Source organism: Bactrocera tryoni, chromosome 5 (assembly GCF_016617805.1).
Source record: "Bactrocera tryoni isolate S06 chromosome 5, CSIRO_BtryS06_freeze2, whole genome shotgun sequence".
NCBI lineage: Eukaryota > Metazoa > Arthropoda > Insecta > Diptera > Tephritidae > Bactrocera > Bactrocera tryoni.
In genome coordinates this window covers 81,659,289-81,673,804 of record NC_052503.1, presented here as the reverse complement: position 1 = coordinate 81,673,804, position 14,516 = coordinate 81,659,289, and the positions used below count along the sequence as shown (strand labels likewise).

The 14,516-nt window shown below is 31.7% G+C and overlaps 4 protein-coding genes across 10 annotated transcripts; 2 read left to right on the top strand and 2 right to left on the bottom strand.

Annotated features, from left to right (window-relative positions):
- Positions 1-87: 87 nt before the first annotated feature.
- Positions 88-720, bottom strand: LOC120778529. Its single transcript, XM_040110371.1, has 2 exons — positions 486-720; positions 88-429 (listed from the first exon to the last, which is right to left on the bottom strand). The coding sequence occupies exons 1-2, from the start codon at positions 496-498 to the stop codon at positions 101-103; spliced, it is 342 nt and encodes a 113-aa protein (XP_039966305.1). The 5' UTR covers positions 499-720; the 3' UTR covers positions 88-100.
- Positions 721-1,190: 470 nt separating this feature from the next.
- Positions 1,191-12,319, top strand: LOC120778982 (serine/threonine-protein kinase unc-51). 4 transcript variants are annotated; one of them, XM_040111077.1, is made up of 14 exons: positions 1,193-1,459; positions 1,760-2,026; positions 2,816-2,989; positions 8,675-8,762; positions 8,841-8,966; positions 9,044-9,117; positions 9,178-9,338; positions 9,455-9,594; positions 9,681-9,815; positions 9,934-10,102; positions 10,166-11,241; positions 11,370-11,506; positions 11,601-11,736; positions 11,796-12,319. In XM_040111077.1, the coding sequence occupies exons 2-14, from the start codon at positions 1,937-1,939 to the stop codon at positions 11,870-11,872; spliced, it is 2,583 nt and encodes an 860-aa protein (XP_039967011.1). In that variant the 5' UTR covers positions 1,193-1,459; positions 1,760-1,936; the 3' UTR covers positions 11,873-12,319. The 4 variants fall into 4 exon arrangements, with proteins under 4 accessions (XP_039967008.1, XP_039967009.1, XP_039967011.1 ...); XM_040111074.1 differs by having other exon boundaries at positions 1,191-1,459; positions 9,934-11,241; XM_040111075.1 differs by having other exon boundaries at positions 1,191-1,634; positions 9,934-11,241.
- On the bottom strand, positions 3,541-8,038 carry LOC120778983 (slit homolog 1 protein). Of its 4 annotated transcripts, none has more exons than XM_040111079.1 (7): positions 7,408-8,038; positions 6,641-6,757; positions 5,361-5,814; positions 5,025-5,300; positions 4,442-4,826; positions 4,150-4,389; positions 3,541-4,099 (listed from the first exon to the last, which is right to left on the bottom strand). In XM_040111079.1, the coding sequence occupies exons 2-7, from the start codon at positions 6,691-6,693 to the stop codon at positions 3,945-3,947; spliced, it is 1,563 nt and encodes a 520-aa protein (XP_039967013.1). In that variant the 5' UTR covers positions 6,694-6,757; positions 7,408-8,038; the 3' UTR covers positions 3,541-3,944. The 4 variants fall into 4 exon arrangements, with proteins under 4 accessions (XP_039967013.1, XP_039967015.1, XP_039967014.1 ...); XM_040111081.1 differs by having other exon boundaries at positions 7,821-8,038; XM_040111080.1 differs by having other exon boundaries at positions 7,834-8,038.
- An 883-nt stretch (positions 12,320-13,202) lies between the features above and the next one.
- LOC120778984 (uncharacterized protein C16orf52 homolog A) lies at positions 13,203-14,510 on the top strand. Its single transcript, XM_040111083.1, has 2 exons — positions 13,203-13,535; positions 13,591-14,510. Exons 1-2 carry the CDS (start codon positions 13,433-13,435, stop codon positions 13,989-13,991), a joined length of 504 nt encoding a protein of 167 aa, XP_039967017.1. The 5' UTR covers positions 13,203-13,432; the 3' UTR covers positions 13,992-14,510.
- The last annotated feature ends 6 nt before the right edge of the window (positions 14,511-14,516 follow it).

Genomic DNA, 14,516 nt, shown 5'->3' with positions numbered 1-14,516 from the left:
TTTGAAAGATACGGGTGCGTTGATAAACTCTACGGTTGGTCTTTTGAGTTGAATTCCTAAACTATTTGCATTGGGGGGCAAAAATCATTTGAGTTTAAGTCTACTTTTGAGTTTCATCATTTATTTTTAATTGAATGTCGCTTAATTTAGACATTGGAAGGAGTTCGAAAAAATTTGTTTCTAATTCCAATAGATGTTGCATAAAAGAAGAGCGCAGTAATGACTGGCGCCGTTGCATCCTTTGTTGATATCTACGACGATTAATAAGAACTGTTCGTTTGAAAACCATCAGAAGATTTCTGCACTTTTCCAAAAGTTTGCGTCGCGTTCTTAAATTCTTTTCATGAGTAAATTTAATTGCCAATGCTTGAAATTGAAAAGACAAAGATGAAGCGGTATTTTCTGCAAAGCCTTCATAAATCATGTCCCCTGAAAGTTTTTAGATTACACAAATTTAGTATTCCTTTAAAATATTCTTAAATTACCTTCGATGTCCATTATTCATCGATGTAATAGTAATAATAGTTTCCCCGGAAAGCGAAAATAATTATTCTCTAGGCATAGAACTGTACAATGATAATAATATACAGCAGGAGATATTGTGCATATAATTCTTGTGTTTTCCATTAGACTATGTCCAGACAGAGAAACTTCGCTCGGAAATAATACACTTCAATCAAAGCGAATTCACTTCATTTCGGTCATGGTATAGAGATTTCGGTAGTGCTTCATATTAAGCACGTATGTATAGTTGGTTTACGCGGTATTTGTCAAAATAGAATTTAGGGTTGTATTTTTATTGTATGTAGTGTTTGTAGAGTTAAATGCTATATTGTAAATTGGGTTTTCGAACTGTGGCCAAATATACTTTGGACCAATTATAAGACTTAGTATTGAAATAGAGCATCTTAAAATAGATTATATATATTACGCTGTGCCTAGAACAAAATTTAATTTATTGTACATATATACATATTTTATGTTCACTTTTTTTCTTTGTTTTCGTCTGTCAAACAGAGAACTTTAAATTTACATTAGACGTTCTCTGTTTCGACTGTCATCTGACATACCTTTCAACAAAATTCGTAGAGAGCAATATCAGAGAACGTAAAGTCTGGCAATATGTCAAATTTTGTGCTTTCACTGCAATTAGGGAGATTTTTTACATATGTACACATCTGATATATATACGCATTCGTTTTGGATGTAATTGAACTGCGAAACAAATTTCGCACTTATCATTTTGGATGGTCATATTTATTGCTCAGTGGCCATAAATTGGTGTAAAAAGTGAAAAGTTAGGAAAACATTGTTTAGAATTTAATCTTTTGAAAATTTAGTTATTTTCTGGTTGTGTGTAATACATTATTGCGTTGCTTTTAATAATAGGAACGTACAAACGTGAAAATATAGCACATGATATGCTATTGAGTGAAATAAACTAACAGTGAATCTTGAAGTAATTTGATTTTATTCTCTGTCTGAAAACGTATTATGGAGAGAAAAGTTTTTTTTAAAGATATACGCTATAATTTGTAACCAGAATAACGCAGAAAAATTCGATTTAACATTTCCCGTATATTCGAGAATGATTAAATAAAAGCCAATATATCAGATGCGAAAGATAACATATAGTAAACAATAGAATTAGCCAATGAAAAATTGATTTTTCCACATAAATGTAACAGCAATATTCCTATATATGTATATAATAATTGAATATACATATGTATATTGAAATCATTTCATCCATTTTTAGTGTTGAATAAGCAAAACGTCCATTTTGACGGATTACAAACATATACTAGTTTATTTTTTTTTACAATTAATGACATACATAAGTGTTAAAAATCAGTTGTTTTCGTAACGATTGCAAACAGATGTACTAAAGAGTAAATAAGATTGTAGTACTTTCATTCCATTTCGGTGTAACACAATGAACATTGTCGGAGAATATGAATATAGTTCGAAGGATATGCTTGGCCATGGCGCTTTTGCCGTCGTATATAAGGGACGTCATCGCAAGGTATGTGTAATTTTTTTGTCCTTGAGTCACAATATTTAACTATTTAAGAGACAGAACATTTGATAACAAATACATACTAATAAAACAAAAACTTATGGAATCTGGAGAATTTAATTCGAGGAGAATGTATTCTTTTATTTAAAATACAACTGTAAATATACAGAAATATTTGTGTATACCTTTGTATTTATGCTTTTGTATTAAATTCTTATATATAGTACAATGTATATTTTACATTATGTGTTGAACTTCACTCCAAAGTTTTAAAGGGCAGAAGATGCTCCCACTTCGTAAATATACATACATATTCCTATTTGTATGTATACATAAGTATGTATATGTATATTCTGTCATGCTGTAATGAAGTGTGGAATAATAATTATTATATACATTGTATGTAAAAAGAAAAACAATGTTTTTGGGGTAATACATATGGATGGCTGTATTGAAATAAAATATTACGGTAAATGATCAATCGCAATGGTACTGTGTCCAGTCTGCCTTTTATTTTTTTTTAAATAAATTTCTAATATCAGTTGCTAATCTGTGTACTGAGACACAAGGACATACATATGTATAAGGTGGACTTAGCCTCTGCAGAGGATTATTGTCTCTGGCATATGTACATACTTGTCTCTGAAATGCGCAGCACTTCTCTGGAGTACGATTTACCAGACTATTTGTGAAAAGGGAAGATACAAATACCACTGACCCCAAGGCACATCTTGATTAATTTCTAATTCTAAATGTGTATTTTTATACTTCAATTAAATTTGTGTATATTTTCAGAAACATTTTCCAGTGGCAATTAAATGTATAACTAAAAAGGGATTGATTAAAACTCAAAATTTACTTGGAAAAGAAATAAAAATCTTGAAAGAATTAACAGAGTTGCATCATGAGAATGTCGTGGCGTTGTTGGACTGTAAAGAATCACAAGACTGCGTCAACTTGGTCATGGAGGTAAGTTTTTAATTTGTATTCAGAAATTGACTAAGAAAACAGCATTTTTATTTTTTGCCAAGATAAATATTCTCTAATATTCAATTACTGCAGTCTTTCGTAAATTCTATAGTCATAGCTTAAACTAATTCAATTACTTATAAAATTTTAACTCTGTAACTTCATACAACGGTTATCGATCGTCATATTAGTCAAATTAACAGTTAAAACTTCTACCTATTCAAAATTTACCCTGACATACCAAATAAAAGTCCTGCATGCAATTGCAATCGCACCCATTAACACCGACACCGTCGAAACAGCATGTTTCATGTGCCTCCTGATAGATGATTTCGATGACAATTAATCTGAACTTTACCATCCAAACGGGAATTAGATAATCGTTATAACAATACCATTGTCAAATCAGCTATTACATCTTCGAATGTAAGTTTGGGAAATCTTACCTCTGTATATTCTGTCATGTGAACAATGTTGTTATGAAAACACAACATACTTTCGGAAGCATATGAAATTTTATAATATTCAGAATTTTTGTATACATATAATTTTTATATTAATGTTAATGTTTACTATTATAAATGTGTATGTATGTATTCAGAAAACAAATTATTATTTTGCTGATACCTACCGTATTACATACATGTGGTTGTTTGTGTATTGTGCGTAAAAATATAAATATTTCTGAATGCGACTAGGAATCTTAACGTTGTATTTTTGAGTACAAGATCATGCGTTAAGAAGTAATTTGGAAATTATATACTAAACTTATCATACTAATTATAATATCGCTAACGAGTACATCAAATATGATTACTTAGATATTATCATTACAGTTATTACAACATACTAAATATGTTTGAAATATTTATCTGTTGAAAGTTAAACTATTTTCTCTTCGCTTATTGTTGTAATGAAAAATTAAGAAATGTTTTTTACTGATTAGGCCCTGTACTTATGATAGTTTATTTAGTGGAATTTCTTCAGGGGGATGTGCTTGATCTTTTGGATCCGGTTTCTTTGTTCGACAACATTTAGTTTTGATTCCACCAACATCCTTTCGGCAAATTATACCAATGATAATGCCAGCAATTGCTATAATAATAATACCTGAAAAGATTTGATTATAATAAATATGTATTTGATTAATTACTACTTACATATAAGCAGTATGTTTACCATATCCTGGGATATATGTTCTGTGACGGTGTTATTTGTTTTAACCGAAGTTTTTATTTCGTTGTGCTCGACACTGGTATTTGCTATAGTATTTAAGATAGTTGAAGCGTTTCCTGTTGGTAGGACCGACATTTTCTTAATGTTAATATCATCTTCCTTTCTACTCGCAGTCGTAGAATTTGTGAAATTTGGGTGGACATCGATACTTTCCATTTTATTTTCTAAGACTCAATACAATATAATTTAATGCATTTTCACTTTTAGTACCCTTACCTTCTATTTTGATCTCTTTTGGATTTGACGATTTTGTTTTCGTTGTTGGTATTTTAGTAGTCACATTCGCAGATTTAATCTTAGTACTGATTTCTTCCTTTGTTTCCTTTGCTTGCACTGAAATACCAGTAACTGCTAATTGTGGTACATCATTAGGTACTTGTGGTATTTCCGTTTGAATGAATGGTGGATCCGTTATCACAATACTATCATTAAAAGAAGTACCTAGTACTAATTCAAAGCAACTGATTTCAAAGTGTCCGAACTTTATATTGTCAATAGCTGTTAATAAATTACACAGTTCTGTCACTTTCTCTGCTTCCAAATCAGGCAACCACAATCTAGTAACATTCTGCAGCGGTGAAAAAGCTTTAACATTGATTTTCTGTCAGAATGACAATGGAATAGAGAACGTCAATTAACATACATATGATAAGAGCTTTGAGGTGGGTAAGCTCGAAAATCTATGTTCATGCATACATATGCATATAAACACTTTCCTTATATACATATTTTAAACATATAGAATTTTTGTTTCTAAGGCAAAATGCCTATATACAACAATACGGAGCATTTTACACACCTTATCAAAATTATTTAAATCCAATTTTAGAGACTGCAAACTGGCTAATCCTGAGAATGTACCATCAGACAATTCAGTCCAACTGCAATTACGACAAGCAAATTTAATTAAGCCAGGTCGAATGAGGAATGGGCCATAATTTTTTAACAATATTGAATTGTTACTTAAATCCAGATCAATTAGATTACTTGTGCCTGAGAAAGTTGCTGGCTCAATTTGTCTTAGTTTATTATCTGTTAGCTGAAGTCTTTGTAAATTAATTAAGCTCTCAAACATCTGGAAAATAATATTTTATTATAGTTATCGCTAAAAATACAAATTGGTTTAATTAATTACCGATTTATCAATAAATTTTAGTTTATTATAACTTAAATTGATTTCACGAACTTTAGAAATATTTACGAAATCTTCAATATGTAGTTCTTCAATATTGTTTTGGCTTAAATCGATGAATAGTGTTGTAGTTGGAAGGTTTTTTGGCACGCTCGTCAAACCAAGGCCATTGCACAGTATGCGCTTAAAATTATCCAAACAGTGGCAGTCTTTGGGACATTTGGGCTCCAACACCTGACTGCTAGTTGTATAATTGTTTAATGAAAGTAATATCCTTTTTGTTGTTGGAATAACGATAATGGTTCTAATTGTTGTCGAAGTCACGCTTTCTGTATCAGTAGTTTTTACGGTTAGGTTATCTTTTTGCTCTAGACCATTCTCATCATAATATTCCTCATAATAATCATCGTTATTGTCATAAGACACGTTTGAAGGAGCTGCTTTTGTAAAGGGCGCACTAATAATTCGAGACAAGAACAATACATACATATATGTATATAAGTATTTTAATTTGGTTAAGTAAATACAAAAACTTTATTTGATTTCTTTTTACTAGATATTTACTGTCTTTAAAATAGTACATACATATGTACATACTATATATGTAGTATAAAAGTAAATAATTATACAGTTACCATCTAGTATATGTTTGTATGTGGATCGTGTTAATAGTAAACAAATCAGTGTTATTTAGTATTATTATCGTTATTAAAGCAAAAATATAGTAATTGCATAATATAAGGTATTCGAATATTACGAGTACATTAGATAATTAAGAAAATATTTTTGCATAAAATAAATGATCTTATTTATGTTAATTTCACACAATGTTTTCTAGCTATATTTTAGTTCAACTTCTTATTTAACAAATTAAAATAATTATGATTCTGATAAGTATAAACATCATAAACACCAAATGTCTTTGTATTCTACCGAATGTTCAGTTATCAGTAATTAGCACAAATAAATTTATAATTATGATAAATTCATTCAACGGGTGCGGAAAATACGTAATACATGTATATTGTATATACATATTTGCGTACCATCAATTTGGTAATTTTAGATATTGTAGTTTTAATCAAATACTACATATGTGTAAGAGTACTTTGCACTTTAGAACCTGCCGACTTTGATCGATTCTGCTATATGCTCATAAAGTTATGCGGATTCGTTGCCTTATTGGCGTCTATAACTTAGATAACAAATAGCAAGAAACTGAGTTTCTAGCACATTTTACAATACTTTTTATAACATGTAGAGTATAACATTATCAGTTTTACCTTATGCTGAGTATGAATATCAGGAACAATCCAAACTTGTAATAAATGTGCATTTTTCTTGAGTGTGGCAAGAATAGTTACGGCAGGATATGTGTACGTATTTCCAGTCACTTAAAACTTGTTTTTTTGTTTAATTTAAAGGACATAGATTAGTAGATTAAGAATATGAAAAATATATAGCAATCAGTAGGGTTTTCAGCAATAATATTATTACATTTCTATAATATATGTACTTTGCGTGCGATCACTGATTCAATTTTAATTGAATAATGTTGTAAGTTTAATTTAGAAATTATTATTATTTATTTATTTTTTTTCGGTCATCACTAAAGTTATAATTTCTAAATTAGATAACATAATCATTTAAAGAAATGACTACTTAGTTCCAACTCGCATTAAGAAAATGTTAGTCATATTAATTGATTATTCTGAAGCATTTTTCCAGATTTAGAGAGCGACGAATTATGTACAATGATCACTGTTTACATGATACGATTCGACACCTGTGAACAAACTTTTTGTGTCTTCATTTTAAATCTTTCAAATTATTATTTTTTTTAATCTGATTATAATAAGCATATGTATGGTATGTAAAAGAACATTTTATTCAACTTTGTGAAATACTTGCAGTTAATTATTTACATATATGAACTTAAGTAAACTTTTAAGTCAAAACCGGCAAATAGAGGAAAATTGTAAGATTAGTTTTAAAATATAAAAATATGCATGACAAAGGGGTTTATTCTAATTTTTTTTTTATAAATTACTTTTGCTTCACTTGATTACTAAGCCGAGAATGTATGATACATGTACGCACATACATATGTAGATGTACATTTGTACTCGAAGCAATCGTGCACTGTTTGTATGGGCTGCTTATATTATCGCCATTACGCTGTCGATCACAAAATGTTAACCTTTGAACGATTCAAGTGATTCGATTAAGGCTTTGTTTTTTTTTTTATTTAGATATATTCATATGCATGTATAGTACATATATGTTCTGTTTAATTGTTTGGAGTAGCACTTTTTAATGTATGCATGCAGGTATGTTCGTGTAAGCATTTATACTAGTGAATTACACATTTCTTCAAAAACATTTTTTTTATTTTATTTGCGTTTTCAGTATAGCTTTTGCACTACTCAATTTTTTATTATGCCACAGTTAAGGTAACCCTACCGATTTTTATTACCGAAATGAAAGTGATCAGCGGATTTCATCCATCAAGTGATGAATTCGATGTTTTTCGAACGTCTGAATGTCATTTCAACCCAGCCATACATCTGTATGCATATATGTATGAATGTCTGAATTAAAAAATTATGCACGCTGCTGGAAGTTACAGCAAACAAATAACAACAGTTCCATTTGAGCGCAAAGTATTCACTGATTTTGCTATGCAAGCTTTTTAATACTAACCAATTTGAGAAGTTTTTCATAAACAAGGGAGGGCAACATGGAGGGAGTAAGAGAGCTAGAGGGAGAGAGAGTGAAAGAGAGAGAGAAATTAAAAATAATCTGGAAGAAACCTCCACTCCTCTATTAAACTCAATCGACATTACAAGCGTGTTCGTGCGTCTGCTGACTTATTAAAACCATAGCTTCTTCATAGCATGCAGACTTGTCAATTCTGTTTCGAATATCTACTGGTATATGTATGTATGTACATATAACAGGTGGGCTGAAAAATCGTAGACTAGCGTAGGAATAATTTTTTTGATGAAATTTGATTTTATTATTCGATATAGTTATCTTCACTAACTTGCACAGAGCTTTCGCATATCCAAATTTGTATTCACAATATATTCAACACGTTTTTTTTTAAATCTTTAGAGTCTCAGCTATCTCGAACAACTGCACCCTACGGTCATCCAAAATTATTTTAGGGATTTTTTGATGCTTACGTCGATTTTATTTTATTATTTATATATAAAAATAGAGTGTTTTTGTTTTATTGAAGGATGTTTTCAATACTTTATTAAATATTTCAAATCGGTGTATTTATCTTTTGTTATACTTCTGACTAATTTCAGTACTGTAATGGCGGTGATTTAGCAGATTATCTCACTGTTAAGGGCACTTTGAGTGAAGACACTGTCAGACTCTTTCTTATACAATTGGGTAAGTTGAATAAAAATAAACGATTTTAATAAGACTTGTAATAATATGCATATTGCCATATTATGTGATTCTCTACAGCCGGTGCCATGAAAGCACTTTATACCAAAGGAATAGTGCACCGTGATCTTAAGCCACAAAATATTTTGCTTTCACACAATTATGGCAAAACTTTGCCTACGCCATCGAAAATCACACTGAAAATAGGTAAAATATCAGTTATATTAAAGAATTTTTGGTTGCGTTAATTTACGGTATATTACATTTTGTAATTGGCTACACAGCGGATTTCGGGTTTGCCCGTTTTCTGAATGAAGGTGTTATGGCAGCAACACTTTGTGGGTCTCCAATGTATATGGTAACTAGCGAAACTTTATATCAAACTGTAAAGATCATAAATCCTTTTACATTTTTTTAGGCACCTGAAGTTATCATGTCGTTACAATATGATGCTAAAGCTGATCTCTGGTCCCTGGGTACAATTGTCTACCAATGTTTGACTGGCAAAGCTCCTTTTTTTGCACAAACCCCTAATGAGTTAAAGGGTTACTATGAAAAAAATGCCAACTTGGCACCAAAGTAAGGACTTGGAAAGAAAAAAAAACATATTCTATATTTGTATTTAATATTGTAAATCAGAAAAAAAACATTGCATCTGCCTATATATTTAATATGTCTTATTTATTATTCAACAGAATACCAAGCGGTGTCTCACCTGATTTGCGAGATTTACTGTTATGTTTGTTGCGGCGCAATGCCAAGGATCGGATCTCTTTTGAGAGTTTTTTCAGTCATCGTTTCTTACAGGGGAAATCGCCTATATATGGTACACCTAGTAAGTTATATTCACATATGTATACAATTACATTTATATGGATATATAGTATACATATGTACTGAGCATGTTTGTTATGATTTCAGCTGATGTGCCCCCGCATATGAGTTTGGACAATATTCCAGTAAAACCGAAAAGTTCTCAAAAGCTGCATGAAAAGCCCCTGCAGCTTCCTGAGGCTAATGTTGATGCTATTACAGTACAACCGGATAATACCTCAGGTAAGCGGTATTTAAATATAATATATAAAAATCAAATACATTTAATATACATATTTATACATCTTAGACTAAAAGTGTCAAGAGAAGCCGTTCTATATAATATGTTATATATTTTTAGTTTCAATTGCGGAAAATCCAGCTATCTGTGCTACCATTACAAATGTTGGGGTGCTTTGTGACAGCGAAAATAACAGCGATTCATCTGGGTCGCCAGAGGATTCAGATGATTTTGTTCTGGTGCCTAAGAATCTACCAGAGGATCAAAATGTCATTGAATATGAGAAGAAGTACGAAATACGTACATATGGCAAATTAAATAGACCTAAACGTTACTCTTTCCTTCAAACTAGGCACTCAGCATGCCAGGCTGCGCAAACAGCAAACCAATTAAACCCACTACGACCAAACAGTCTACCAATATCTGAACCCAAACCAGTTCCTGCTCCAGCTCGTCGGTTTTCGTCAAACACCACTGATACTGCATCTGGGAGCAATGCATCGTCTGCGGGTCGTACTAATGTTAATAGTGATAAAGTTCAACGCCCACCATCAAATATTTGCAACGAGATTGTAATTGCAACATCCCCTAAACAACCCAGTGTGGTCACACAATTTCCACGATCACAGCCTATTAGTGTAAAACAACGCGCTGAACATCGTAAAAATAGTGTAAACAGCGATATTAATTCCATTTCACCACCAGCGGTTCAATTTGCTATTGGTACACCGCCCGCCCGGCGCCGCTCTGCGTCGGGTAGTTCACTATCGGAGACACCACCACCAAGTGCTCCATGTACTTGGCAGGTAAGTCCAGGTACCCAAACTCAATCCCCTCTACGACGATCAGGTCACAGTTCACCGATTCTTCCTTCTGTATTGGCTAAATTGCCGACACTGGGTAGCCCAACGTTGATTGTAGCACCTGGTTCTGTCAATTCGATTGGCTCCGGTTCTTGTGGATCAGAGAATAATAACCAACATCCCGTTTTGGGTCCGCGTGCATTTACACTACCCGAGCTCGGTGCCACAGGAGGTTTGCAAAGTCTTTTGGATACAGCCAGTAGTCGTGCTACCGGTACAGAGGGCAATCAACTTCATACTTTCCATGCGCCTGAATTATCGGAGGAAACTCTTTTGGACCGCGAACATAATGAGACTTTATCAAAGTTGAACTTTGTTTTGGCTCTTACTGATTGTATCCAAGAAGTTGCAGACTCGCGTTGCGCACCTCTTTCAGCCGTCATGGCTGTGGGTGGAACATCAAACGATCAACAATCCATACCGCCACATGCACCTGAACACTGCAAACGAGCTGAACGGTTGGTATTATTGGTGCGTGCTTTACAGCTCCTCTCAAGTGGCTTAAACTTAGCATCTCAACAGCTACGTAGCGGAAGCTTGAAACCATCTTCAAATGTTAAGAATGGTGAGCAAATAAAAATGTATTATAAATATATGAAACTTTTGTATATATATATCGACGTATAAAATATGACGTTTTTATACTTGAATACTACGTTAATATAAGTTTAAAAATGTATTTATTTTTTATAGCTTTATTGGCAATGAATTCTAAATATCGATCGATTCTCTTTGAGTCAAAGAGATTGAATGGTTCCGGTTTGCTTCAAAAAGCTAATGCGTTCAACATTACAGCCGATAAAATTCTCTATGATTATGCTTTAGATATGGTAAGTTTTGCATTGATTGATATTATTTTTAGTACTTTAGGAATTTTTGTTGGTGCTAAATAAAATTACATGTTTTTTTGTTATATTTTTATAGTGTCAGGCCGCTGCTTTGGACGAGTTGCTTAGTAATACAAAAAATTGTTTTGAACGTTATAACACCGCACATATACTGCTACATTCGTTAGTTCAAAAATGCAATCATCCTCAGGATAAAATGCTATTGAATAAATGTAAATCGTAGAAATAAGCTAAAATGCAAATTATTATAATATTTTTTGTTTTATTCCAGATCGTGATGCTGTTGAGAAACGTTTAAATATCTTGCAACAACAAGGCTATATATATGTGACTGATGAAAGCTCTTAAGATTCCGAATATATGGTTTATAGTTCAGTTAGGAGCCTTCCGTTTTCCGATCAGCAATCATCTATTTTATTACTATTCGAGTATCTTAAAATATAATTTAAGTAAAATAATATTTTGCTAATATTTTAATTTTTCGTTTATGTATGTATGTATCTATGTATGAGAATTAATTATAGGCAAACTCACGTACGTGCTTGCATACATATGTATATACATATTAAATATATTTCCTACGAAGAGAATGTATCCGAATAATTTATCAAATTTAAATTTTGCTATCTTCCCAAAAATTTTACGGCTATAGATAACTTAGGTTAATTAATATTTTGCATTTTACATACTTATAAGATCGCGTGTGGTTAATAATAATTCGGGTAATAATTTCAGAAAGGAAAAATAAACAAATATATCCTTGAAATATTGATCATCAAAAAGTGGCTAAAATAATTAGAACTATAAATTATTGCTATTTGAAAATTTAGGATTATTCTAAAAAATATTTGTCTTTTATAGTTTGCTACATAAAATTTAACAGGTACACATTTTGTTATTTGCGGTTCGTGATATTTGGGGGTGTTAAAGAAAAACGTTTTTACTGCATATATGAATTTTTAAAGATTTCTTTCGACAAGTCCTAATTGGAAAATGAACAAAAATATTTATAACCGCAACTTATAAAGCCGCAGACACAGTCGGATTTAAATAACCTTACACACAGCTTCGTTGAAACAGTTATGTAACTAACAAAACTAATTTTCTATCAACATTCTGCCGCTACAACAACAGCATTCAAACAACATTCACCTCGTTAAAAAGGCAAATTGGGGAGTAACGCCAGAAAAAAGTCGTCACATTTTTTTGGACAATAGTAAAAGGAAATTTGGAGGGGAGTCATCATTGGCTTCTCAAAAGAATAGAGAAAAAACTTTGAACGTTATGGTTGATGCCGCGTTGCTCTTTTCTCAAGACAATATTTGAATAATTAAGGGGCGCGTGTATGATACAAAGCAAAGTGCGATCGTTTAGAACATTGCACTGCGCTTTCTTCTGTGCGCCTAGTCAACCACAACAACAATAGATGATGCTACTTGCTATATATGTAGTTCCTTAGTGAAACTTAGTAATAAATATTTTGCCTAAGTTCAAATCCTACCACAAATATATCTTTACTCCTTTTTGATTAAATTTATTTTGATTTAATTTTCATTTATCACTCATTATATAAATTTCTTTTAATTACTTTTATTTCTGGTGTAATTTTATTTCCGTAGTAGGAATTTTTTCGATTCTCGTTTTTACTAATTTACATTTTAGAACAGCTAACATTTGCACTTTCTCTATTCATCAACATTTTCTGCATTAACATTTTGATTTTACATTATCTGGAACTATTTTGTGACATCTACCGGATATCTTTAAAAGAACTTTGTTAGCACAATGTGGCAGCACTAATAAACAGCTGAGACAGGTTGAAAATAAATATATGTACATATTCGTCTCTGCTCAGACTAGTTTATTTTGACAACTTTATGTGGATTATAAACAAAATTAAATACGAAAATGGATAAATTAACAATGATTAGTGCTACTTTGTTTCTTGCCGCCGACGTTTTTGCAATAGTCAGTTTGGCGATGCCTGACTGGATTGTAACCGAAGAAGCAGGTAGATGGATGTGAAATAAAAAATGAGAAAATATTATATGACACTTGCACTTTAGGTGATATACGTCTAGGATTAATGTGGACTTGTATGACGCTATATAACCGATCACAAGTATGTTATACACCTGAACTACAGCCAGAGTGGTTAGTGGCGCTAGTCTGCATATTCATAGGATGTATTTGCATTACCACTACTGTAATACTTTTGGCATCCAGTAGTTGGGATCGGAATGTTATACCATATGCCCGTTGGGTTGGTTTTACTGCTATGGTTTTATTCTGCTTAGCTGCGGTAGTTCTTCCATTAGGTTTCCATGTGGAAGAGATCGGTGGTCAAGCTTACCAACTTCCTAATACTTACAAAATTGGAATTTCATATATTTTGTTTGTATTAGCTCTATGGATAACAGTGGTATCGGAGTTGTTTGCAGGAAAAGTATGTTTGCCGCATTTTTAATAAATGTAGTTAAAAATTTGATGGGAAGGAGAAAATTGTTCTGATTCTCTATTCACCCTTAATTCAACTAGTACTCGGTCGTGATATTTTATGTTTAAGAAGGCAGTTCATCGTGTATATATTTTTTTAAGTATTATTCCTTACTTTATTTCATGTATAATACGCCGTTTGTAAACTCAATTTAATCTGAAGTTGTTGGCTAACGCTGCATACAAATTTTCTATTACCGACGATATACATTTAATAATTGTCTATTATTATTTTACTAAAATTAAAAAATAAATAGGGAGACTGTAGTAAAAACAAATAATTTTGAGCAAATGTTTTCACATATCAATGATTCCTCTTATAAGTACTTTTGAAGAATGTTTGATTCTATTATTATTATTTTTGAATAAGTTAGTACTAGTAAAGGAATATTGGTATTGATTAGGTATGTATGAAGTATAATTATATATTTGCGGAAAATGCTTAGAGCTACATATATTTCTATATATTAATCGTCTCTCTTTTAAGCTTTTAAAC

Coding starts and splice junctions, on each gene's coding strand:
- LOC120778982 (XM_040111074.1), top strand. CDS start 1,937: ATGAACATTGTCGGAGAATATGAATATAGTTCGAAGGATATGCTTGGC. Junction 2,027..2,815: donor ATAAGGGACGTCATCGCAAG/GTATGTGTAATT, acceptor GTATATTTTCAG/AAACATTTTCCAGTGGCAAT. Junction 11,242..11,369: donor ATCTTCAAATGTTAAGAATG/GTGAGCAAATAA, acceptor TATTTTTTATAG/CTTTATTGGCAATGAATTCT.
- LOC120778983 (XM_040111079.1), bottom strand. CDS start 6,693: ATGCACATTTATTACAAGTTTGGATTGTTCCTGATATTCATACTCAGC. Junction 5,301..5,360: donor TAAAATTTATTGATAAATCG/GTAATTAATTAA, acceptor ATTATTTTCCAG/ATGTTTGAGAGCTTAATTAA. Junction 4,827..5,024: donor ATTTAAATAATTTTGATAAG/GTGTGTAAAATG, acceptor TCATTCTGACAG/AAAATCAATGTTAAAGCTTT.
- LOC120778984 (XM_040111083.1), top strand. CDS start 13,433: ATGGATAAATTAACAATGATTAGTGCTACTTTGTTTCTTGCCGCCGAC. Junction 13,536..13,590: donor GATTGTAACCGAAGAAGCAG/GTAGATGGATGT, acceptor CTTGCACTTTAG/GTGATATACGTCTAGGATTA.